This window comes from Urtica dioica, chromosome 2, assembly GCF_054948205.1.
Source record: "Urtica dioica subsp. dioica isolate 48M chromosome 2, U.dioica_male_clone48M_v1_H2, whole genome shotgun sequence".
In the NCBI taxonomy this organism is placed as follows: Eukaryota; Viridiplantae; Streptophyta; class Magnoliopsida; order Rosales; family Urticaceae; genus Urtica; species Urtica dioica.
The window spans coordinates 49,726,833-49,749,924 of NC_142757.1; the positions used below are offsets into that span (position 1 = coordinate 49,726,833).

At 31.5% G+C, this 23,092-nt stretch overlaps 4 protein-coding genes across 4 annotated transcripts; all 4 read right to left on the bottom strand.

Moving 5' to 3' along the window:
* Positions 1–1,147: 1,147 nt before the first annotated feature.
* On the bottom strand, positions 1,148–2,700 carry LOC149405288 (non-specific lipid-transfer protein 1-like). Its single transcript, XM_089601987.1, has 2 exons — positions 2,307–2,700; positions 1,148–1,326 (listed from the first exon to the last, which is right to left on the bottom strand). Exons 1-2 carry the CDS (start codon positions 2,663–2,665, stop codon positions 1,296–1,298), a joined length of 390 nt encoding a protein of 129 aa, XP_089458113.1. The 5' UTR covers positions 2,666–2,700; the 3' UTR covers positions 1,148–1,295.
* A 3,254-nt stretch (positions 2,701–5,954) lies between these two features.
* Positions 5,955–7,027, bottom strand: LOC149405289 (non-specific lipid-transfer protein 1-like). The gene is made up of 2 exons (XM_089605183.1): positions 6,610–7,027; positions 5,955–6,193 (listed from the first exon to the last, which is right to left on the bottom strand). The coding sequence occupies exons 1-2, from the start codon at positions 6,960–6,962 to the stop codon at positions 6,163–6,165; spliced, it is 384 nt and encodes a 127-aa protein (XP_089461309.1). The 5' UTR covers positions 6,963–7,027; the 3' UTR covers positions 5,955–6,162.
* A 1,770-nt stretch (positions 7,028–8,797) lies between these two features.
* Positions 8,798–10,300, bottom strand: LOC149405290 (non-specific lipid-transfer protein P3-like). The gene is made up of 2 exons (XM_089605986.1): positions 9,860–10,300; positions 8,798–9,033 (listed from the first exon to the last, which is right to left on the bottom strand). Exons 1-2 carry the CDS (start codon positions 10,207–10,209, stop codon positions 9,003–9,005), a joined length of 381 nt encoding a protein of 126 aa, XP_089462112.1. The 5' UTR covers positions 10,210–10,300; the 3' UTR covers positions 8,798–9,002.
* Positions 10,301–21,000: 10,700 nt separating this feature from the next.
* LOC149405291 (non-specific lipid-transfer protein 1-like) lies at positions 21,001–21,985 on the bottom strand. Its single transcript, XM_089605766.1, has 2 exons — positions 21,568–21,985; positions 21,001–21,268 (listed from the first exon to the last, which is right to left on the bottom strand). The coding sequence occupies exons 1-2, from the start codon at positions 21,918–21,920 to the stop codon at positions 21,223–21,225; spliced, it is 399 nt and encodes a 132-aa protein (XP_089461892.1). The 5' UTR covers positions 21,921–21,985; the 3' UTR covers positions 21,001–21,222.
* Positions 21,986–23,092: the final 1,107 nt, after the last annotated feature.

The following is a 23,092-nucleotide window of genomic DNA, read 5'->3' on the forward strand; positions in this document are numbered from 1 at the left end:
ACAAATATTTAATTATTTCATATGAGTTTGTATAATCTTTGCAACTTGTTTATCTATTCTTTGTGGGATCATTATTTTTCTAAAACCTGAGGGTAGAAGCGAACCATCACTTGATTTTTTTGTCAGGAATTATTCTTAAATATTGTGTAAATTTATATATACATATATATATATATATACATATATATATATATATATATAAGTTATTGACGGAAAAATACTCAATTTTTACTATTTTTTAAAAGTTGCAGAAAAATACTCAATATTACAATATCCTTCCTCAGTTAGCTAGTAAAATTATAAAAATAAAATATTTTTTTGTAATATTTTAAAAAATTAAAAAAAAAACTTGCACTCTCTCTCTCTCTCGTTTATTTTAATATTTATTTTACACTGAAAAGACTTAATACTCTTTATTTTAAATAAATTATAAATATATTAAAGTAACAATAAATAAAGAGTTAAAAACAATTTACATGATTTTCTAATTTAAAATTATTTATTTTTTAAAGCATTAAAAGAATAAAAACTAATCATAAATAAAAACATATTAACATGAAATTTGCCAAAAAAAAAAATCGTATATAAACAATATTTTTATATGTTTTTATTTATGATTAGTTTATATACGATGTTATATAAAATCGTATATAAAATTAAAAAAAAAAACATAAATATTATTTATATGTTAAAAAATCGTATATAAAAAATCGTATATAAATATTGATATAAATCGTGGTGAGGAAATAGAGAGAGGACACGAGAGGGAATGGGAGAGATATTGATGTTATATTTTTTTAACTTAATAAACAATATTTATGTTTTTTTTTTAATTTTGCTCATTTAAATGAGTACATGTGTTTTTCTATTCATTTTTAACGGACATGTACTAACCGAGGAACGATATTGTAAACTTGAGTATTTTTTCCGCAATTTCTAAAGATTGAGTATTAAATTGCAATAAATCGAAAACATTGAATATTTTTATCGCCAATAACTCGATATATATATATATACATACATATATATATATATATACATACATACATATATATATATATATACATACATACATATATATATATATATAATTTGTAGTCTAAATTCTAAACATTCAGCAAATAAATAGAGACGAAATAAGTGAACCCAACAAATTTATAAGACTCATAAATATTCATCACATCATAAGTTTACTAAAAGATGTAGTACAAACATCTTTATTGTTTATAGAAGACCCAGTTTCATTATTTATTCTAGAAAAGAAATACACGTAGTAGTTTTTCCTTGGAATTTTCTTAGAGGGTCGTCATAGTTGTCTGGCCGAAGCTGCAACAGGATGATAAAATTAATGTTAGTCGACTAACAAAAAATGTGAAATATAGAATATTGAAAGATGTAGTGATTTATACAAATACCTAGAATTTAATTGTTATACGATTTTAACTTCAAAATTCAATATGTTAAATGAAAGTGGAGAGAATATCATATAATTGTGCAAATTATTACATAGAAAAATAAAGTGGAATCTCTCGAAAAAATTACATATGGGTCTCAAAGTGATTCTAAACAGCTTAATGATAAAGTCAGCTTCGTTATCCCTAGCTATTCCATGTTTTGGCCCCAAATTCTTTTATTTTCTTTTTATATATTATGAAATTGAATATCTAATTATTATTTTAAATAATTTTCTATTAAATGGCGACGCAATGTTACCATGTTGGCACCTACGAAGTTAGCCTCCTTCAATTTCTTCTTTCTTCCCGTTTTTAAATTATATTTACATTTTTTTTATTGTAAAGGTTTACAAATTAGTTCCATCTGAACTTGTTTTTTTTTTTTTTTTTTTTTTTTTCACATATTAGTCTCACTATCTTTGGCTTATGTGTTAGAAGATGGAACCCCGTCCTGTCACTGTACACGAGGCTTTTTTATGAAATTTGTTTTAAAGAACGCCATAAAAACTTTTGCGTCTATTTTCAATAATGTTTATAAAATATCTTTAAAACAATTTAATAACTGACTTTGAAAGTCATTAATGACTAGGGACACATATGAAATAAAATAATAGATATATGTTTGGATTATGTGCAAAATAACTTAATTAGGTGAACTTTTTTTCTTCTTTCTTTCTATAATTTAAACAAGAATAATAAGTACGATTGAATTATTCAAAAAAAAAAAAAGAATAATTAGTACGATTACTTATTTGGATATGTGATCTTGACGCAAGGAACAAAATTGTACGTAATCAAACTTAAAAAAGATAGAGATTAATTATCAAAATATTTTATATAATATATAAATACCTGTCACAACTGGCATTAGGACTAATCTGGTACGGAAGAAAGGCCCGGGGTCGGCACCACTGAAAGAGTCCTCCCATGGTACTTGGGACAAACGGGAAATTAGGGCTCACCATCTCGATGTTGATTATGCCAACCATGCAATGACACGACTCACGTTGAGCCTCGACGGTGGTGTCTGCATCCTCAACTGCACGCATCCAATCACAACACACTCCTCTGTCGTCTCCGAGGCCTTTCCCATAATAGAGACAGCCCGAGAATATGTCCGAAAATTGCCCGCATTTCATGGCCTCGCTCGGGATTATCGCCATGACCATGATGACCATGCATGCAAGCTTGAGAGCCAAAGAATTCGCCATATTTTTGTTCTTATTAAGAAAATAGGAGAGTATGTTTGTTTGTCTGATATTGGTATTGATATAATACTACTTTGATTGTTGTGTTTATGGTTGGTTTTGGCTAGGGTTTATATAGGAAAAAGTTGACGTGTCAAAGTTTCTATTGGCAGAAGATAAAACTAGGAATTGTCCATATAATAGACTTTTTGTTTGCTTGTTATAGAGTGTGGTACCACTAAATATACGTGTTTGTTCTTCTTTAGTAAGATTCGGATACGAGCGATAAATTGCGTCTAGCTTGGAGATGGCTGCTAGCTAGTTAAATATATATTAATTTATGTACTACGTTCATACTTGAAAGATATTCATTTCATTATTTAATATGACACTTGAGCAGCTGTACTTACATATAATATATCAGTGGCGTAGAATATATATGGGTGCAGTTATATTGACTTTTTTTTTTCAAGGTTTTGATAGGTACATGACTCTTTGATAAAATCTTAAACGTGGGTGTAATAGAAAACTTGTGAGGCGGCTGGATAGGGATTCTAACTAAATAGACTATCCTGAAAGATGACCAAGTTTTTCTTTGAAATGGATAACATTCTACTATTAGAAGAAGAGTAAAATATTTATAGGTACATATTAACATGAACAGCATTTTTATACAAGGTACAATAGTACCTGCTTAATTCAAGATGAGTGTAATTCTAAGTGATCGCTCATCTATCTTTGTACACGTTTCCTACAAAGAAAATAACATAGAGCATATTAAACTTGAACACACATATATGATATCTTTTAAAATCTAGAGAATGATGGGGAATTTTAATAAATCTTGGTCCGATAACCATAAAGGTGATAAACTTTTAGTCAATAGAAAAAAAAAAAATCAAAGATGATACTAAACCGAAAAACTAAAAGATGGCTAATTTGTATCCATCCTAAATCAAAGCAGGTAAGCCATTACGGTAAACTAAAATTTTACCACTAAGACAACTTTTGAGCAGATAGTAGAAATGGCAGCTGTATAAATCACTATATAGACAAGATTTTGGCGACCACGATGTTGAAGTGGAATAATCTCACATTGGTTGTGTGTGTGTAAATGTATATGTGTATATATATCGGTTGGATCTCTACACTTGACACCAATTCGTTTTCAGATGGAATTTAACATGCTATTAGAGTCTTGTCCATTCACACAATTTGAACGTGAAGCGTGAGTGAGATTGTTACTCGGTCTGATCACGCTACGCGTGAAGAAGAGTGTTGAAGTGAGATAATCTCACATTGATTGTGTGTGTGAATGAACATGTGCTTATATATTGGTTGAATCCTAATTTTCACTTGACACCAATTGATTTTAAGATGAAATTTAACACATGAGAACTTAGCTGCCTTGAGATCTCCGCTCATGCCACACCTCGGTCCCAGACCAATACATTAATTCGATTAGAAATGTGATTTTCAAAAGTGACATTTAAAAAATATTTTTTATATTTGATAAATAAGTTATATATTTATGTATGTGGTAGTAAAGAAAACGTTGTACAATATATACTTAGTTTTAAAACTCCCGTTGAACAAATAAGCAGCGCCAGCCCACCTTCTAAAGTTTAGACCCACCATGTGATGCGAAGAAGGCCAACAAAATCTATAGTTTCATAAAGAACATATCTATAACATAGATATCACTCCCCCTTTCATCTTAAGGCCGCCACATGGCGGCTTTTTTTTTTCTTTTTTTTTTTTTTCTTTGCCTTTGCCTTTGCCGTTTTTTTTTTCTTTTTTCTTTGCCTTTCGTTTTTTTTTTAAGTTTTTTAATACTTTGTAAAAAAAAAAATTATTTATATTGGTTTTTTTTTTCTCACTCTCTCATCAATATATTTTGTATAATTTCTTTTATGTATTTTATAATCATAATTACTGATACTATATTATACTATATCAATAACATACATTATTTTATGTTAGTTTTATATTTTCGTTATTAAATTCTATTTCTTTTTCTCTTTGATATTTATTTCCCTTAACCTTATATGTGTCTCCATATTTCATTGAAAAACGAACGCACAGCTTATTTAATCATGAAAGTCTAATCAATGTGCAAAATAAATGTTTTACATTTTATTATTCGTTCATGATTTTTAAGGGTTTTTCTTAATTATACTATATCGTTTTTTTTTTGTTTTTTTTCAATCTATTTTGTAAATTTTTTTTTATGTATATTGTTTTTTTTCTCCCTCTCTCGTCAATATATTTTTTATAATTTTTTTTTATGTATTTTATAATCATAATTACTGATACTATATTATACTATATCAATAACATACATTATTTTGAGTGTATGTTAGTTTTATAAATCCTTTATCAAATTCTATTTCTTTTTCTCTTTGATATTTATTTTCTTTCACCTTATATGTGTCTCCATAGTTCATTGGAAAGCGAACGAAAGTCTTATTTACCCATGAAAGTCTAATCAATGTGCAAAATAAATTTTTTACATTTTATTATTCGTTCATGATTTTTAAGAGTTTTTTTTTTCTTAATTGTCGATTTCTTTGGTGCCAATTGTTTACGAATCTTGATAACACAAATTAATCTCTACAAATTTTACTTGTTATTATCATTTATAATATACTAAAATCATTTGCGCGTAGCGCGATGCTAAAAACTAGTTTAAAAATAAAATACTTGGTTTAAAAAGCCCAGAAGCCCAAGCAACTACTCAGTATATACCGACAATAAGCCCACTTCAACAGATACATACTAATAACAAGTACAGTTTCCCCTTTGGTTACGATAATCATATATCAACCTTTAGACGATTATTTTATAGCATGAGACCAACACTTCATCTTTCAAGGACCGAGTATTACATTTTTTTACATGATAAAATAAAATAAAACTCTTCGTATCCTCAATTATAAAATTCAGTTCTTATATTTTGTACTCTTTACTTTCATTTTCGCTATTACATGTGTTCGTTTCTAGATTTAAATGTTCTTTTTAATAATTATTTATATTGTCAATATTTATATAGTCAATAATTAAAAAAATTAACATTTGAGCCCCTTAATTTATTATTTAAATTTGATTATTTTATATTTTTTTATTACATAATGAAAATGAACGAAAATGCTAATTTCTATCAAACGTGACGAAAATATCATTTCCGTTAAGCAATGAAAGTTACACTAACAAAAATGGTATTTTCGTTTTCCAGAGTGAGGATGACTCATGGCTACAACTTTTCATGATTAGGAGCGCGTACCATTGAATAAAGTAGTTAATTATAGTACTCAGGAGTCAGGAGTATCAATATTTATTCATAACATTCATTACAAAGTAGAGCTTCCAATTTTACAGCGTTACCAAGTATAATTCACTAAGATGAATTAATGGTAAGCCCAAAATTTGACGAAAGCGCCGTGACAAATAAACTAGACGAAGATGTTGAACTTTATTCTTAGTTTATATATTAGTAAAACACCCCCTATAATAAAACTTTGCTAGACGATGGACCACAAAGGTTGAGTCACCCTGCAAAAAAATAAATTATATTAGCAATATTCTCAAAGAGATCTTTACATATCCAAGGAAATGTTTATTAAAAACAAAAAAAGTATATATAATTTGGACATTTCCTATATATCTATAAATCTTTAATTTCTCTCTAAAATAAATAAATAAATAAATCAATCTTTAATTTATTTTTTCCTTTTTTTTTTTTTTTTTGTTGCGTAGTACTTAATGAACTTATATTTCTAATTTATGTTTTAAATACAAAGTGACATGTTTCTAGAAGAGATGGTAATAGAGGGAGTACTTAATTAGTTAGAATAGGCCGCCTAAAATTTTCTTTTCTCTTTTACCAATTTGAAACAACAAAGTCAATTAAATTAGAAAATATATATATCACTAATAACGTATGTAATTATTTTTTGCATTATTTTTACTTGGCGCAATTGGCAGAGGTGGTGATCGGATACGGCATGTTGACACTGCAAAGCGCGGGGATAGTGAGGGCCTTGTGCGAGTCGACGCCTTTGGCAGTATTGAGAATTCCGATCATGCATTTGCACGACTTTTGGCGGTCAGCCTTAGTCCGGTCTTCGTAATTGATTTCGCGAAGCCCTTGGCAGCAAACAGGCGATACCGTTGACGATTTTCCAGTGGCGTATTCTAGGCATTTCGAGAATTTGTCTAAAAACCGACCGCAGCCCATCGCATTGGCCGAAAGAGGCCCGCTGATCAACATCTGGGTTGCAACAACAAGGCATGCAAATTTCAACGCCAATGAGCTACCCATTTTTTTGTTTTTTGTTTTTTGTTTTTGGTGATTGTTTGCTCAATGGTTTTTATGTATATAACAAAGATGTAGTGGTTTTTATATATATAAAAAAATAAAGTGGTTTGTTGAGGGGATATTGATATAATATAACACGTTTAAATTACTCTACCTACTTTTTTTTTTTTTTTTTTTTTTTTTTTCATGTGGAAGTCCTTTAGAGGCTACTCTAGGATAACGTATGAGTAGCTTTAAATTGCAGTACCTAAATTTTAATTCTTTTCCGCTACATTTTAGTTAGGGAAAATGACACATTTATACCTTGTGTTTTAGTGAAATATCAAGTTTAACCTTTGGTTTTCAAAAACGTCGAGATCATACCCTCTGTTTAACTAATATGCCGAAATTATACCCTGAAATAGACAACAGTACCACAAATCTTTTTTTAATTGACTTTTAATTGACGTTGACTATAATATTTATATGTAAACACCAATTATCTTTATTCATTCGCGTCATATATGTAATTTATTAAAAAAAAACTAAAAAATAAACAACAGTCTCTTAATCGTGAAGAATGCAAAAAGAGGCAAAATGGTAAAAATCGACAGTTAATAGTCATCAAAATTACAGATTCGAACAGAGAATCCAGGATTTAGAGTTGGAATTCGAACACGGAATGAAGTCATCTCTTGGGAGATATGAATTTTATTATTTAATTTCAATTTAAGGCTATTTTTATTTCAAAATTGGAAATTTGGAAGTTAGGATATTGTTTTGAATTTGATTCGGTTTTTCTTATTTAAGAGTTAATATCAATGAAAGAGAGATTTGTGACACTGTTATCCATTTCAGGGTATAATTTCGTCATTTTAGTTAAACAGAAGGTATGATCTCGACATTTTTTAAAACTAAAGGTTAAAGTCGACATTTCACTAAAACACATGGTATATATGTGTTATTTTCCCTTTTAGTTATCCTACATTTTTCAAGTAGAGGTTCCTAATGCTTTAGATTCTAGGGATCATCTTCAGTTAAGATCTTCAAAATTTTGAGTTTTTTATGGTAAAAAAAAAAATGGAGTTTTTACTTTCCAATAGGAGTTTCAAATTATCATTCAACACTTTAAATAGTAAATAGAGGTATGCGTGGTTACGATAATATGTACCTTAGCAACGAAAAGAAACGAATCCAACTTATATCATATGGAAACGAGTTCATCACACATCCTCAAATTCTTATAAAGCAGATTTTCGATCATCACTCTATTTTTATCTCGTGGAATATAAGTGAGATCTTATCGATTCAAGCAATATATATACTATCTAGAGTTTATACTTATACTTTATCTATTATTCTTTCTTAAGGTCCCGCGGTGACTTTTTTCTCTCTACCTTCTTGTTCGTCTGTGTTTAAGAGCATTGCAATCTATGTGTGCCTTATGCGGGAAGATGATTGTTTGGTGTGTTGAGCACATTGCTCTTCCAAAGTAATGTTTATCACTGAACTAGGTACCAGCTATTTGTCGCCATATTCATATCTATTAATCTTGAAATTCAATAACCAAAATAGATTGTTCGACAAAGTTGAAAAGAATTATACGTACAAATATTTAGTTATATTATAAAGGTTTGTATACTCAACTTTTTGCAATATTTGGTTAGTCAATTTGCGGATCATTCGTTTTCAAAAATATGATGTCAGATAGGAACCATAACGGGAATTTTTTGAGGAATTATTCGTATACATAATTGTTGTAATTTATGTGTGTGTGTGTGTGTGTATATATATATATATATATATATATATATAGCTAGTATGGTTGTCTAAGTTCTAAACAATCACAAAATCACAGAGACGAAATTAAATGAAGCCAACATAGATGCATAAATCTTCATTACATCATAAGTGAAGTAAGAGATGTAGTACAACTACAAACAGCTTCTTCTTATTTTTTTCTTTAAAATATTGTAGTAAAACATCTTTATTGTTACAGAAGGAATAGCTTTCCACTATTTATTCAAAATAAGAAATACGCGAAGTAGTTTTCATTGCAAATTCCTAGATGGCCGTTCCAGTAGTCTGGCTGATGCTGCAACATGATAATAAAATTACTGTTAGTCGAGTAAACAAAGAAATGTGAAAGATACAATATTGAAAAGAAAACAAATTAATATTGCTTATCAAGAAGTAAGTTGCAATGTAGTTATTTATAAGGAACGTTGTATTCAAATTGAATCTCAAGTTTATATTATGAAATTTCTACAAAGAAATTGACAACTGAAGATATTTCCCAAAATCATCAAAAGACGGCACGACGTCACCGCGTTGGCTTTAATTAAACATTATACTTCCACGAGAAGATCAATGTAGGATTGTGAAGAAAAAATAACACCGAAAGGAATTCGTCCAGTACGACCATAAAATAATAATATTCATTATAAGCTTCGCCATAAGTGGATTATATGAGTGGTCTTTTAATTATGTGTTGAAATCGCACATCCTAGGTGTCATTGCACACGAGGCTTTTTAATGGCTTTTTATTGAAAACAAATGCACATTAAAACTCTTTTATAGCGCCGATTTTTTTGACGTTTTTTTAAAGAATCATTAGAATATAGAGTTGAAAGGGCAATTGTGTAGTAGATCAATCAGATATGAAAACAATTAATAATACATATATTTGGATAATGTGCAAAATAGTTAAAGTCAAAGTGCTAAGGTAGTTAGTTTGACTTTCTTTTCTCTTCATTAAAAAAAAAAAAAAAAACAAGTATGATCAATTAGTTGGATATGTGGTCTTCTAAATGCGAGGAACAGAGTTGTCCGGAAAGATACATTAATTCTTTCACTACGTAATCAAATTTAAAAAGGTAGAGAATAATAAGAACAAATTACTTTACACTATACATATATACCTGTCACAGCTAGCCGTAGGACTGATCTGGTACGGAAGAAAAGTCCGGCACCAAGCAAAGAGTCCTCCCATGGTACTTGGGACAAATGGGAAATAAGGGTTCACCATCTCGATGTTGATTATGCCAACCATGCAGTGACACGAGTCACGTTGAGCTTCGACGGTGGTGTCAGCTTCGCTAATAGCACTTAACGAGTTGCAACACGCTAAAAGGTCTCCTTTGAGGCCTTTCCCAAAATATAGACAGCCCGAAAACACGTCCGAAAATTGCCCACATTTCATGGCCTCGCTCGGGATTATCGCCATGACCATGACCAAGCATGCTAGCTTGAGAGCCAAAGACTTTGCCATTTTCTTTTTCTTTCTTCTTAAGAAAAGAGAGAAATATGTGTGTTTGTTTAATATTGATGTAATAGTACTATTGTTTGTTGCGTTTAAGGTTGGTTTTGCTAGGGTTTAAATAGGAAAAAGTTTGACTACGTGTCAAACTTTGTATCGGCAGAAGAGAAAAAAAAGAATTGTCCATATAATAAACTTTTTGTTAGCTTGTGATGGAGTGGTACCACTCGTATGTTTACTATCTTCTTCTTTTTTTTCTTTTTTTTTTTCTTTTCAAGGTTTTGGTAGGTACGCGATTTTTTTAATAAAACTAAAACGTGGAGAAAACTTGTGACGCGGATGGATATAGGGGGATGCTAATTACATAGTTTATCCTTAAAGATGACCATTTTAAAGGGACGTAGAATAATAATAAGAAGAGTAAAATATTTAGAGATGAATATAAATCATATCATACAAGGCATACCATATATTTAAATAGGAATGAATCTAATCTTCAATATAGTTGATCAGTTATCTTTATACACGTATATATACTTTTGACACAGGTAATTAATGACAGAAAATACATTAAACTTAAGCCCACGTAAGTATAATGAAATGAGTCTGAAGAAATATATGCCTATTCACAATGCATAAAAAGACTTTAATGGCTAAAACATATTATTATTATTATTATTATTATTATTATTATTATTATTATTATTATTATTATTATTATTATTATATATATATATATATATATAAAACAAAACCCACTTTTTACTATTCACGGTAACTCTCATTTTTTTAATTTCCAAAAATACCAATTTAAGTTTTAAAATTACATAAGTAACCATATAACAAAATTCAAAAAACAACTTTAAAAAACGAAAAAATTACAAAAACAACTCTAAAAAAATGAAAATTTCAGAAATAACTCTAAAAATAAAAATTCTCTAAACTAATTTTTAAAACGATAACAATTATTAGCCGATTAATAGTTTTATATTTCAAATTACTTATGATCAGTGCAATTATTTAAAACTAATGAACATATAAGTAGTGATGTTGGTTAATCATAATTTTTGTGTTGCTAAAAAAATTGTGTTCATAATTACAACTTACTATTTCTAATTTTTTATATCTGAGTTATTATTTAATTAAAATGGGTTAAATATATATTAAAAATTGATAAAAAAAATGCTAACTTTACGTATGACAAGTGACAACCAACAATTGTAAACCGTTTACATTATTATCTAAATTAAAATTTATTAAGTTTCCCGGACAACGCCGAGACCTATTGCTTGTTTATTTTACAAGGGACAAACCCTAGAAACGATTATTTAACTAAGGTTGGACCAACCAAAACTGATGCGATAACTTTAGGAAGCGAATCTATTCAAAACAGCACTCGCGCAAAATACGTTGTTAATCAAATGTTGTGCTATTTTAGAATAATTTTTTTTCCAAATTATGAATTAACCGATCAACATATCATATTGTTTGCTCAATGGAGTGTGCTGTAGGGAATTTATACAAAGTTTGTCCAATTATAAAGGTATAGCGGTGTGATGAAAAATATACAACGTTTTAATTGCTTTACCTAACTTCTTCTTCTTCTTTTTTTTTTTTTCTTTTTTTTTTTTTTTTATGTTGAGGTCTTGATGCTATAGAGGCTATTGTAGGATAACGTCAGAGTGGTTTAAATTGCGCTACCTTTGATTTGAAGATAAATTACTTGATTTATCACCAATTTCATAATATTTTTTCACTTTTTACCAAAAGACTAATTTGACCTAAAATGTCACTATCTATGTCAACAATGTTGACATCTAGTAGTGAAGAGCAAAAATAAATGTCAACATTATTGAAACATGATGATTCCACAACGGGACAATAGACCCGTTGTGGAATCATCCAGATTCCACAACAGGACTATTGACCCGTTGTGGAAACATCATGATTCCACAACGGGACTATTGACCTGTTGTGGAATATCCGTTGTGAAATCTAATATTTGTGATAGTGAAAGTATGTTAAACTTTGAGCCAACATAAATATAATAAAAGACAATTAAGTTAGTTACTTAGTATTTTAATAGTCCACAAATTTTTTTTAATAAAATAGTTACAGTTTTATTTTATTAAAAAATAATTTATCAAGCCAAAATAAATTAAATTAACTATATGTTATAGCTAATTTAATTTAGTTTGGTTTTAGTAGACTGTTTTCTTATAAAATGAAATTTTAACTAAAACTTTTAAAAAAAATTAGAAAATTGATTACTTACAAATTAAATTTGTTATAATGAAAGTTTAGCCTAAGTGTATGTATCTACTACTACGTTGATCATATCAGAAAGATATTCATTATTTCAGTAATTTATATGACACTTGAACAGCTGTAATTATATATATATATATATATATATATATATATATATATATATATATATATATATCAGTGACTGAGAAAAGATAACATTAAGGTCATGTTTGGTATTCATCTCAAAAACAGTTTTTGAGTGGAAAAAATTGAAAACAAAAAGTGAAAGTTATGTTTGGTTTAAGTTTTTGGAAAAAAATTTCAAAAAATTTTGAAGTTGTTTTATAAAAGAGTAAAGAAAACTGAAAACAAATAAAATGTGTTTTTGGAAAAAAAAAATTCTTCTCTTCTCTCATCTTTCTCCTCATCTTCTCTTTTCATTTTTTCAAAAACAAAAATGAAAACTGTACCAAACATTTTTTTCAATTTCTCAAAAACAAAAATGAAAACTGTACCAAACAGCTTTTTGAAAACAACTGCAAAATAAATTTTCAGTACAATTACAAAAATTAGAAAATAGAAAACAAAAACTTTTTGAGTTAACTACAAAAACTTTTTGAGGTACGTGACTTTTTTTTTTTTTTTTTTTTGTATAAAATCTAAAACGTGGTGTACTAGAAAACTTGTGGCGCGTAGAGGCTACTATAGGATAACGTATGGGTGGTTTTATTTGCTTAAAGTTAAACTACATTTTAATTCTTTTCCCCTACATTTTCACGTAGAGGTTCCTAATGCTTTAGAGGCTAGAGACCCTCACCATCTTAGTTAAAATCTACAAGATTTGGAGTTTTTTGCAGTACAAAAAAAAAATGTAGTTCTTACTTTCCCAATAGGAGTTTCAAAATTTCATTCAAAATTTCTAAATAATAATAGTATGACTCTAAATTTAATGCAATATTATGCTTTTTTTCCTTTGGAATAACCCAAATTATTTTTGTTTTTATTTGTTTCATAGATTTTAGACAGCCTAGTTTATTAGTGATCGAATTAAAGTAAGAGAAATTGTCTCATTTGTCACCAATTTCATAATATTTTCTCATTTTCCACCAAAACACTAATTTGCCCCAAAATACCACCATCTATGTCAACAATGTTGACATCTAATAGTGAAAGGAAAAAATAGATGTCAACATTGTTGACATAGATAGTGGCATTTTGGAGCAAATTAGTTTTTTGGTGAAAAGAAGGAAAATGTTATGAAATTGGTGACAAATGAAGCAATTTCTCGTAAAGTAACACAAATTAGTCTGTTTGTATTTTCTAATTCAAAATTCAATAAATTCATACTAAACTTCAAAAATGCAATATTAAAGGTTAGTAATTCATTAATATATGCTAATAAGAAACTATAAAAGGTATTTTTTTTTTTTTTTTTTACTTTTGATCAATCGTCAGCATAGACACGCTTTCTTGAAATTTATATCTTACAAAAAAAGTCCGCAAAGCATAGAAATTGTAAGATTTAACTATATCATTGTTCTTTTTTTTTTTTTTTTTTTGATGAAACTATATATCATTGTTTAAGATGCAATTATTTACATTAATGAGATTAAAGAGGAAATAAATATCTATGTTTATAATGCTCGTTGTTTAAGATGCAATTATTTACATTAATGAGATTAAAGAGGAAATAAATATCTATGTTTATAATGCTCTGTTGTCTGTGGATGAGGTTATAAGAACAAAAACACATTACAGATGACAGAACACCGCAATTTATAAAATAAGCTAAAAAAAGATTACATGTTAGAAATAAAAGATAGATTATCTACATTACTGGCGATTTCTTAATGTTTCTTTGTAAAATACGCTCACAACTCATTGATTTTCACTGTTTAACCTACGCCGAACTTATTTTCCATTTTTTTCATGAGGTTAAGAACAAAAACACATTATAGATGACCGAACACCGCAATTTATAAAATAAGCTAAAAAGGTTTACTTGTCAGATATAAAAGATAGATTATCTACATTATTGGCGATTTCTTAAAGTTTCTTTGCAAAATACGCTCACAACTCATTGCTTTTCATTGTTTAACCTACGCCGAAATTATTTTCCATTTTATTCATGAGGTTAAGAACAAAAGCACACTACAGATGATCAAACATCGCAATTTATAAAATAAGCTAAAAATGTTTACTTGTCAAATATAAAAGATAGATTATCTACATTATTGACGACTTCTTAAAGTTTCTTTGCAAAATACGCTCACATCTCATTGCTTTTCACAGTTTAACCTGCGCCGAACTTATTTTCCTTTTTTCATAAAATAATGCTTTTTAGTAACATTTTAGCATCAATTTTTCATTTATTTTAGTTTCAAATTTGGTAAATGGCCTCAATTAGTAGTAATTTTGATAATTTGGACCAAAATAGTAGCAACTATGTTTTTGAACACTTTTACTAGTAACTGTAGACATGAAAGTATACAGTTGTTTCTAAAAAAAAAAAGTATACAGTTGCCATAAACTGTAGACTTACAAGTCTACAATTAACAACAATTGTAGATATATAAGTTCACAGTTACTAGTAAAAGTGTCTAAAAACATAGTTGCTACTAGTTTTGTCCAAAGTATCAAAGTTACTACTAGTTGAGGTTATTTCCCTTCAATTTTTGCAAATTAATAATCAACTTTTAACTTTATGAATTTTGTTATGAATAATAAGAATCCATCAAAACCCTCTTGGACCTGCTCAAATTATTACCACAAACTCAACCATGATTAATTTTAAATACTCTTTCATTCCGTTTGAAAGTACTTGACGTGTAATGAGATTATTGTTCACCTATCTGATTAAATAATAAGTTGAACACCTAACTACTTATTGGAACAAAGGATATAAACTTATAGTTAAGGATATAAATCTATTACTTCTCTTGAATACCTATTTCATCGAGGTGCCTCTTCTTTAGGTATTGCGGGGTGGTGCCATCATCGAGTGTGGTGTCTCGAGTGGAGATTAAGGGTGTGAGAAATTAGGAGGTCTCGGTGTAAGGCCTCTAAACGTGGATTTGGTGAGAGCACGCGAATGTTTTCGTGCCCCTCTACTTATAGCGCCAAAATATTAAGGTTCGAAACCGGGTCAACACTAGCGAACTGTCAGTCATTCAACCCAGGGACAGATATGAAAAGGAACTTAATAACTGCTTTGATCAGTTTGCATGTCTTGATCGGTTATGTAATAACTGCTTTGATTGTGCGTTGTAACTGCTCAGATAACTAGTCGTAGGTTATTTAAGTGGTTAATGATGCTTTATGTGACTATAGTAAGATTTGATTCGACTAGTCTTTCTCATATCGAGTGCTTTTTCGGCATTTTTTATTATGCTAATTGGCATTCGGAATTCAGCTTATGTTTTTGTGCATTCCTCATTTTTTCAAACTTCGAACGGAATTTTGTTCAGTATTTTGTGACTAGTCGGTGTTATTAAATTTAGATCATAACACGTTTAATAAAAATATATATATATATATATATATATATATATATATGACTTGGACATTTCTTTGTACCTATAAATCGTTAATATATATATATATATATATATATATATATATATATATATTTTGTGTTGTTGCATAGTATTTACTGAACTTTTATTTATAATTTCTATATCCAATACAAAGCGACAAGTTTCTAGAAAATATGGTAGTAGAGGGGGTACTTATTTAGTTAAAATAGGCCAAAGGTTTTTTTTATTGTCATTACATAAATCACAACATTTTTCATGCAAATATCATTAAATATTTCATAGTTACTTAATTTGATGAAATCTTTAGCACTAGGACAAATATAGTCATCCGGTGCAACGATTGTCGCATCAAATACCTCAAAAATCGCACCTAATAGTTTATTAGGTGCGACTTTAGGTGCGACAAAGTCGCACCTAAAAGTCCGTCGCTAAAAGCATTAGTTGCGACATGTCGCACCTAATATGAATATCTTTAGGTGCGACACTTTGAGGTGCGACATGTCGCACCTAATGCCCAAGCTATTTTCCTGCCAAATTTATAGAAATTGGCGGGTAAATTCATATCGGGTGCGACATTGTCGCACCTAATACTCTTCCCGCCATTATATTCAGTGCGACATGTCGCACCGAATATGTTATTTGAATTAAAATTTTTTTTTACGAAATTAGAAATTAGAAAATTAAATCAAAATTCATCTATAATTAAATAAAAATTAATTAACAAAATTCTAAATTAGAAATAATATTCTGAAAATAGAATTCTTAGTTAAAAATACAAATCCATTCTAACGAAAACGAAAAAAAATAATTCCTAATTTTTTTTCCTATACAACTTATCGATAGTAGAATTCCTTCTACCGAATAACTTTCCAGAACTTCGGGAACCGCTTCCGCGTTCTCGTCCACCGCTGCCTGACGCGCTGCCGCTCGTTCCGCTGCTTCCGTAAGGACGGTCTCGCAAGAAATCCATAGAACTAGGCGTAGGACCCGGCGTGGAACCTGACGTCTGCTGATCAGTGCCACCTGGTTGCGGTGCAGGCGGAGGTTGGGGAGTCGTGGGAGGCTGGTTTTGCATCTGGGTAAGGAAGGCGATATGTTGCCGCATCTCCTGCAGCTCGGCTTGTTGGGCATCCATCTGAACTCACATCTCGGCAACCAATGGATCGGTCTGAGATGACAAACTTGACGAGCCTCTATCTAGTGCTTCGGCAACACCCAGCGATGACCTTGGGATCGAATGCCATAAACCGACTTCCCAGTCTCTGCGTACTCCCAAAATGTCGCGCATCGCGTACATCTCTGCATCTTCTTGGGAGATCACGGTGTTTTGCTTCTCTGCTTGCCACAAAATATCTATCATCTGGGCGATGACGCAACCGAAACACTTCATCGTTCGTCCCATCTCGCACTTGGAACCCAGTATCCCACAATTCTTTCAGCTCTTCAACTAGTGGTTGTAAGAACACGTCCATGTCTTTTCCAGGTGAGCTCGGTCCAGGTATCAGAAACGTCAACATCAAGTACTTTTTTTCATGCACAACCAATGTGGCAAGTTGTACGCAGTTAGTACCACGGGCCACATACTGTACGCTAGACTCATTTCCCCAAACGGGTTGAACCCATCAGAAGCTATTCTCAGACGTACGTTACGAGGCTCTGCAACAAAATCTGGGTATCAATCGTCTAGATTCTTCGACGTCGAACCATCCACAGGATGTCGCAAAACGCCATCTTCTTTGACGCGATCTCATTCGTGCCACTGCATCTCAAGCGACATGTGTCGAGAAGCGTACAATCGCTTCAGTCGATCTTTCACAGGAAAGTATCGTAATATCTTTTGTGATACATTCTTTCCGGTTGGCTTCCATCTGCTCTCATTGTAAATTGGGTACATTTCAGCTTTCTCGAGATCTTTTCGAAATAATACACAATCGTTGATGCGCGCGTCGATCATATCGTATCCCATGCCAAAACGCTTCAGCTTCGCATTTGCCTCGTAGTGTTTTTTCAGAATTCGGTTACCAATTGGATGAGACTTCCTCAAGAGCTGCGACAATTCTGTAAGCGACTTGTTCGTCCAATGGTTCGTGACTTTGATGTGCATCAACGAAACCAAGAACGACAAAGACGAAAATTCTTTGCATCCAGGGTACCATTTTGCTTCTAACTCGACGAATAAGTCTTCAATTTGCTCCTCTGCACGCACTTCACTCGGAGTCGGATCCGTAAAATCATCGAAGTCCTCGTGATCCATTATATCATAGAGAGCATCATGAAATCCACCGACTCCTCTATGGTTAGTCTCGCTGGCATCTTCTACTTGGGTAAGCACATGACATTTGCCGTGATAATACCATTCGGTGTATCCCGGGGTAAACCCCTTGTTCAAAATGTGATTCTTTACGACCTCGATGTCCAGCCATCTCACGTTATTGCAAGACTTACAAGGACAACGATAATGACCGTTTTCGTTCGGGAGTTCGCTTGCAAGGCGGACTCGTTAACACGCGTGTTTTATATTTTAAACTCAACCGATTGTTCTCGGTAATCCAATCTCTATTTGGATTTGACATTTCTGCTAAATGAGATGGGAAATTGAGAGATAAATATGAATCGTTATAATTCATTTTGTAAGAGTGAATTATTAGGAAATTGAGAGGTAAAATTAAGAGTGAATCGTTAATATTTGAAATTTAGAGTGAATTGTTATGAAATTGAGAGTGAATCGTTAATACAAATTCACTACTGATTTCATTAATAAGTTAACCAATCTCGACAAATTAGTTAATTCGTTAAAATATATTATCGAAAGGGTTAATTTTTTGACAAATACATTTTATTCTACAAGAAATTCGACAGAGTTTCCCTTATAATATTGACTAACCAAAATTTGCAATTAAAAAAAAAAAACCACATATATAACCAACCAAGACTATCATATTCATATATATTACTAATTAATCTATCTAAACATGTTACTAATTAATTAATTAATCAAATTTTCAACAAATTGCAATAAAATTAAACAAACAATTTAAGTCAACATATATCCATTAAACTAATTAGCAGACGAAAAATAGTAAATTAACTTAACTAATTAAATCACATAAACATTTCAATTCAAATAATTACGATAATCTAAAACTAAACTAAATTTTACATTTCAATTCAACTTAACTAACTAAACTACTAAGTAACAATCACATAAACATTTCAATTCAAATAATTACGATAATCTAAAACTAAACTAAATTAAACATTTCAATTCAACTTAAACTAACTCAACTACTAAGTATCAATTTCATAAACATTTCAATTTCAATTTCAATTCAAATAATTACGATAATTTAAAACCAAACTAAATTAAACATTTCAATTCAACTTCACATAAACTTAACGAACCTTGTAGGGGCGCGAGTCGTCGGAGCGAGAGGCTTGCAGAAGGGCTAATGGCTGGTGGGGGCGAGGGGTGGAGAGGGCTGGTCGCTGGTGGGGCGGGGGGCAGCGAGGACGCGCTGGTCACGGTCGGTGGGGCGACGGGCAGTAAAGGGGCTGGTCATGGCCGACGGGGCGAGGGGCGGGGAGCGGGTCTAGTCCAGGCGGCGGGGGGCAGGGAGGAGGCTGGTCCAGGTGGCGGGGCGGGGGGCTGGTCACGGCTGGCGGGGCGAGGGGGCGGGGGGCTGGTCTGAGAGAGAGAGAGAGAGACAGACAGAGTGAGATTGAGAGAGGGTGAGAGGGAGATAGAGGGGCGTACCGGAGGGGGTTGGTCGCCGGAGAGTGGCTGAAGGGGAGCGCCGGAGAGCTATGGTGGGGTGGGGGTTGACGGCGACGCCGATGGCGTTTGGTCGGAGAGAGAGAGTCAGATTGAGAGAGAAAGAGAGACACATCGAGAGAGGAGGACGGCGGCGTGGGGGGTTGGGTCGAGGTCAAGCTCGCTGGAGTTGCAGAGAGAGACGGGGGGATGCGCAAGTTTTCAAGTGAATGAGTGAGAGCTCGGACGAAGAAGAAGAAGAGGGCTTGGGTTTAATAACCCCTAAGACTATTGGGTGCGACGCTGTCGCACCTAATAATCATATTGTGTCGCACCCAATATGAAATCCCAGATCCAAAAAATTTCGGAGGGATTCGCTTGACAACTTTAAATTTAAAATCCATTAGGTGCGACATTTGTCGCACCTAAAGGTATTCGGTGCGACGAATGTCGCACCGAATACCACTAACGTTAGCGAAATTTTTAATCACTCGGATGAGTATCCGGTGTGATATTTCGCACCGAATATGAGCTTAAGTGCGACATTTAAGTGCGACATGTCGTTCATAATACCCTTCCGCACCAAAAATGTGATTTTGTAGTAGTGTAGCAAAATGTCATTGTAGATAAAAGTAACCGCAACATTAAATGATAAATGTCATAAAAAAAATGTGTGCGTGATATTTGTTGTAAGTGTCGTTAATTTACTTCTTCTATCTTTGGTTACTTCTGGTATACTTTCGTATGTTGTGGCCCCGATTTAAAGAAAATATATTCCTTTATTATACTATATGTAAACTGTACGAAGATAATTTTTTACTTATAGAGAATTGAAAATATAATTCGAACAAAAATATATAATGATTTTGGCACATGTACTATTAAATTATGTTACTTTATCAAAATCATGCAAAACTTAAAATTTTCAATTTTATTTCTAAATAATTTGTGCAACGACTGTAATCAAGCCCGGTCTGATCTTAAAAGAAGTGGTGCAATTGCTTAAGGCCTCACAATTTTGAAGATGACTCATTTTATTGGATAAAAAAGATCCAATGTAATAAGTATGATTTACTTTAATGGCTTTTCTCTATGTTTTTTTTTATATAATTTTTTCTGCCATATTTAAAAAAATATTAGGCTTGATAATTATATTTTGCCTAAACTTTCGTAAGTATTGGGCCTGCCCCGTTTGTAATATCTATTATAATTATGTAATAGATCGATTTGAAAATACAGCTTTTGTCACAATTTGAACGCGAGTCATTTATTGAAGGATAATCGCAAAGTACACTGCAAATACTATAGTACTTCCAAAGCCACTCACATAATCCACCGAAATGAATAGTGAACTCTTGCTGAATATACGGACGTAGAGATTCATGTAAGTACTCGTACATACACGTGGACACATACATATAAAGTTGACGGATATTTATTTAGTCATAAACTTATAGTACTTGTTATCTCCGTTCCTCAAAACATACATCAAGCCATCATATAAAGTTGATCAATGATCGACCAAAGAGTCACCCTGCAAGACAATTGAAGGAAATTAAGAAAAATCTTTAAAGAAGAAAGAAAATCACTTATTTTTTGTATCAATTTATGTTAAAATTAGTCGTACAATCTAGTAAATTGTTTAGTTTTCGATATTTTTATTCATTAAACTAAAATTAATTAATAAATCATATTAATAAACGATCCTTTATCATAAATAAATAAATATAAACCTGAAACTATTATGTGCATGACAATTTAGGTCCATAAACAAAGTTTGGGAGTGAAATAGCGCCTCAAAACTACTTATTTTGTATTATTAAAAAAAATTACTTGTTGCAATTGGCGGTGGTGCTGATCGGGTACGGCATGGGCTCTCTGCAAAGAGTGGGAATTTCGAGTGCACGGGATGGGATGAGACCCGGGACGTTGTTTAGAATTCCGACCATGCAGTTGCAAGACTGCTGGCGGGCCGCCTTCGTCGTGTCTTCTCTTTTAATGTCGCGGAGCCCTTGGCAGCACGCTGGCTCCAGGGCCCCGCCTCTCGCGTATTGATTGCATTTCGAGAACTTGTCCAAAAACCGCCCGCAGCTCATCGCGTGGGCCCGCGGAGGCTCATTCGCCAGCACGAGGCCCATGATGACAATGCAAGCAAGCTTAAGAACCAAAGAAGAAGAGCTTGCCATTTTCTCAATTTGATTATGAAGAAAGAGCTTATGAAGATAATATTGTGATGGTGTTTGATATTGTGATGTGATGAATTGCGAGTATTTATAGAAGAAATTTGTGGGATTTTTTTGGGCATTGGAGATATTTCGTTATTGTATAACATGGTTGTTGAGTTGAGTCACGTTGTTTTAATTTATTTCACCTACTTGTTACACGTGGACGTCCTTTGTGGCGTAAGTGTAAAGTGATAACATTTACGATGTGGAATAAGAGTCTGATGATAAAAATAAAAAAGAAAACAAAAAGCTTATTATTTTTAATTTGTTTTGTTGAGTTGAGTTGAGTCATGTGGTGTAATTTATTTTTCACCTTCTTATTACTCTGTGGACAGCCGTTGCGGAACGGATAACAATTAAGTGGTGAAAAATAAAAACAGAAAGAAAACTTTTTCGGTTGTGTTTGTTAGTTAACTCAAAAAGTTTTTTGTTTTCTGTTTTCTAATTTTTGTAGTTGTATTGAAAAACTGTTTTGTAGTTGTTTTCAAAAAGTTGTTTGGTACAGTTTTCATTTTTGTTTTTGAGAAAGTGAAAAAACTGAAAAAAGTGTTTGGTATAGTTTTCATTTTTGTTTTTGAAAGAATGAAAAGAGAAGATGAGGAGAAAGAGGAGAGAAGAGAAGAAATTTTTTTTCAAAAACACATTTTATTTGTTTTCAGTTTTCTTTACTTTTTTCCAAAACAACTTCAAAATTTTTTGAAAATTTTTTCCAAAAACACTTTACCAAACATGTTTTCAATTTTTGTTTTCAATTTTTTCAACTCAAAAACTAAAAAACAGTTTTTGAGTTGCTTAACAAACATGGCCTTCATTTCTTATTTTATTATTAATATTATTATTATTATTATTTTATTTTACGAATCTCCAAAAGATTTTTTATTTATTTAATTTTGTTTAGCTTACGGTAATTCCATATTTTTATGGTAATTAACACCCAAAAGAACTAAAATATCTATTAAGAAGTATATAAGAAATACCTTACTGATATAAAAGAAAGTGATATATGTCTATGGAGCCTATAGTATAGCTTAATTAAGAATATTCGCATCTTACTAAAAAAAAAGAGTGATGATGTACACTTCAAAAACCAAATATCGTCCGCCAAGGTTTGCGATTCACGCACCATATAATTA

What these genes read in the sequence shown, in the direction of transcription:
- LOC149405288 (XM_089601987.1), bottom strand. Translation starts at nt 2,665, where the DNA reads ATGGCGAATTCTTTGGCTCTCAAGCTTGCATGCATGGTCATCATGGTC. An exon ending in CCTAATGCCAGTTGTGACAG is followed by an intron (nt 1,327 to 2,306) that starts GTATTTATATAT and finishes ATCCTGTTGCAG; the next exon opens with CTTCGGCCAGACAACTATGA.
- LOC149405289 (XM_089605183.1), bottom strand. Translation starts at nt 6,962, where the DNA reads ATGGGTAGCTCATTGGCGTTGAAATTTGCATGCCTTGTTGTTGCAACC. An exon ending in ACCTCTGCCAATTGCGCCAA is followed by an intron (nt 6,194 to 6,609) that starts GTAAAAATAATG and finishes ATTTTTTTGCAG; the next exon opens with GGTGACTCAACCTTTGTGGT.
- LOC149405290 (XM_089605986.1), bottom strand. Translation starts at nt 10,209, where the DNA reads ATGGCAAAGTCTTTGGCTCTCAAGCTAGCATGCTTGGTCATGGTCATG. An exon ending in CCTACGGCTAGCTGTGACAG is followed by an intron (nt 9,034 to 9,859) that starts GTATATATGTAT and finishes ATCATGTTGCAG; the next exon opens with CATCAGCCAGACTACTGGAA.
- LOC149405291 (XM_089605766.1), bottom strand. Translation starts at nt 21,920, where the DNA reads ATGGCAAGCTCTTCTTCTTTGGTTCTTAAGCTTGCTTGCATTGTCATC. An exon ending in ACCACCGCCAATTGCAACAA is followed by an intron (nt 21,269 to 21,567) that starts GTAATTTTTTTT and finishes ATTGTCTTGCAG; the next exon opens with GGTGACTCTTTGGTCGATCA.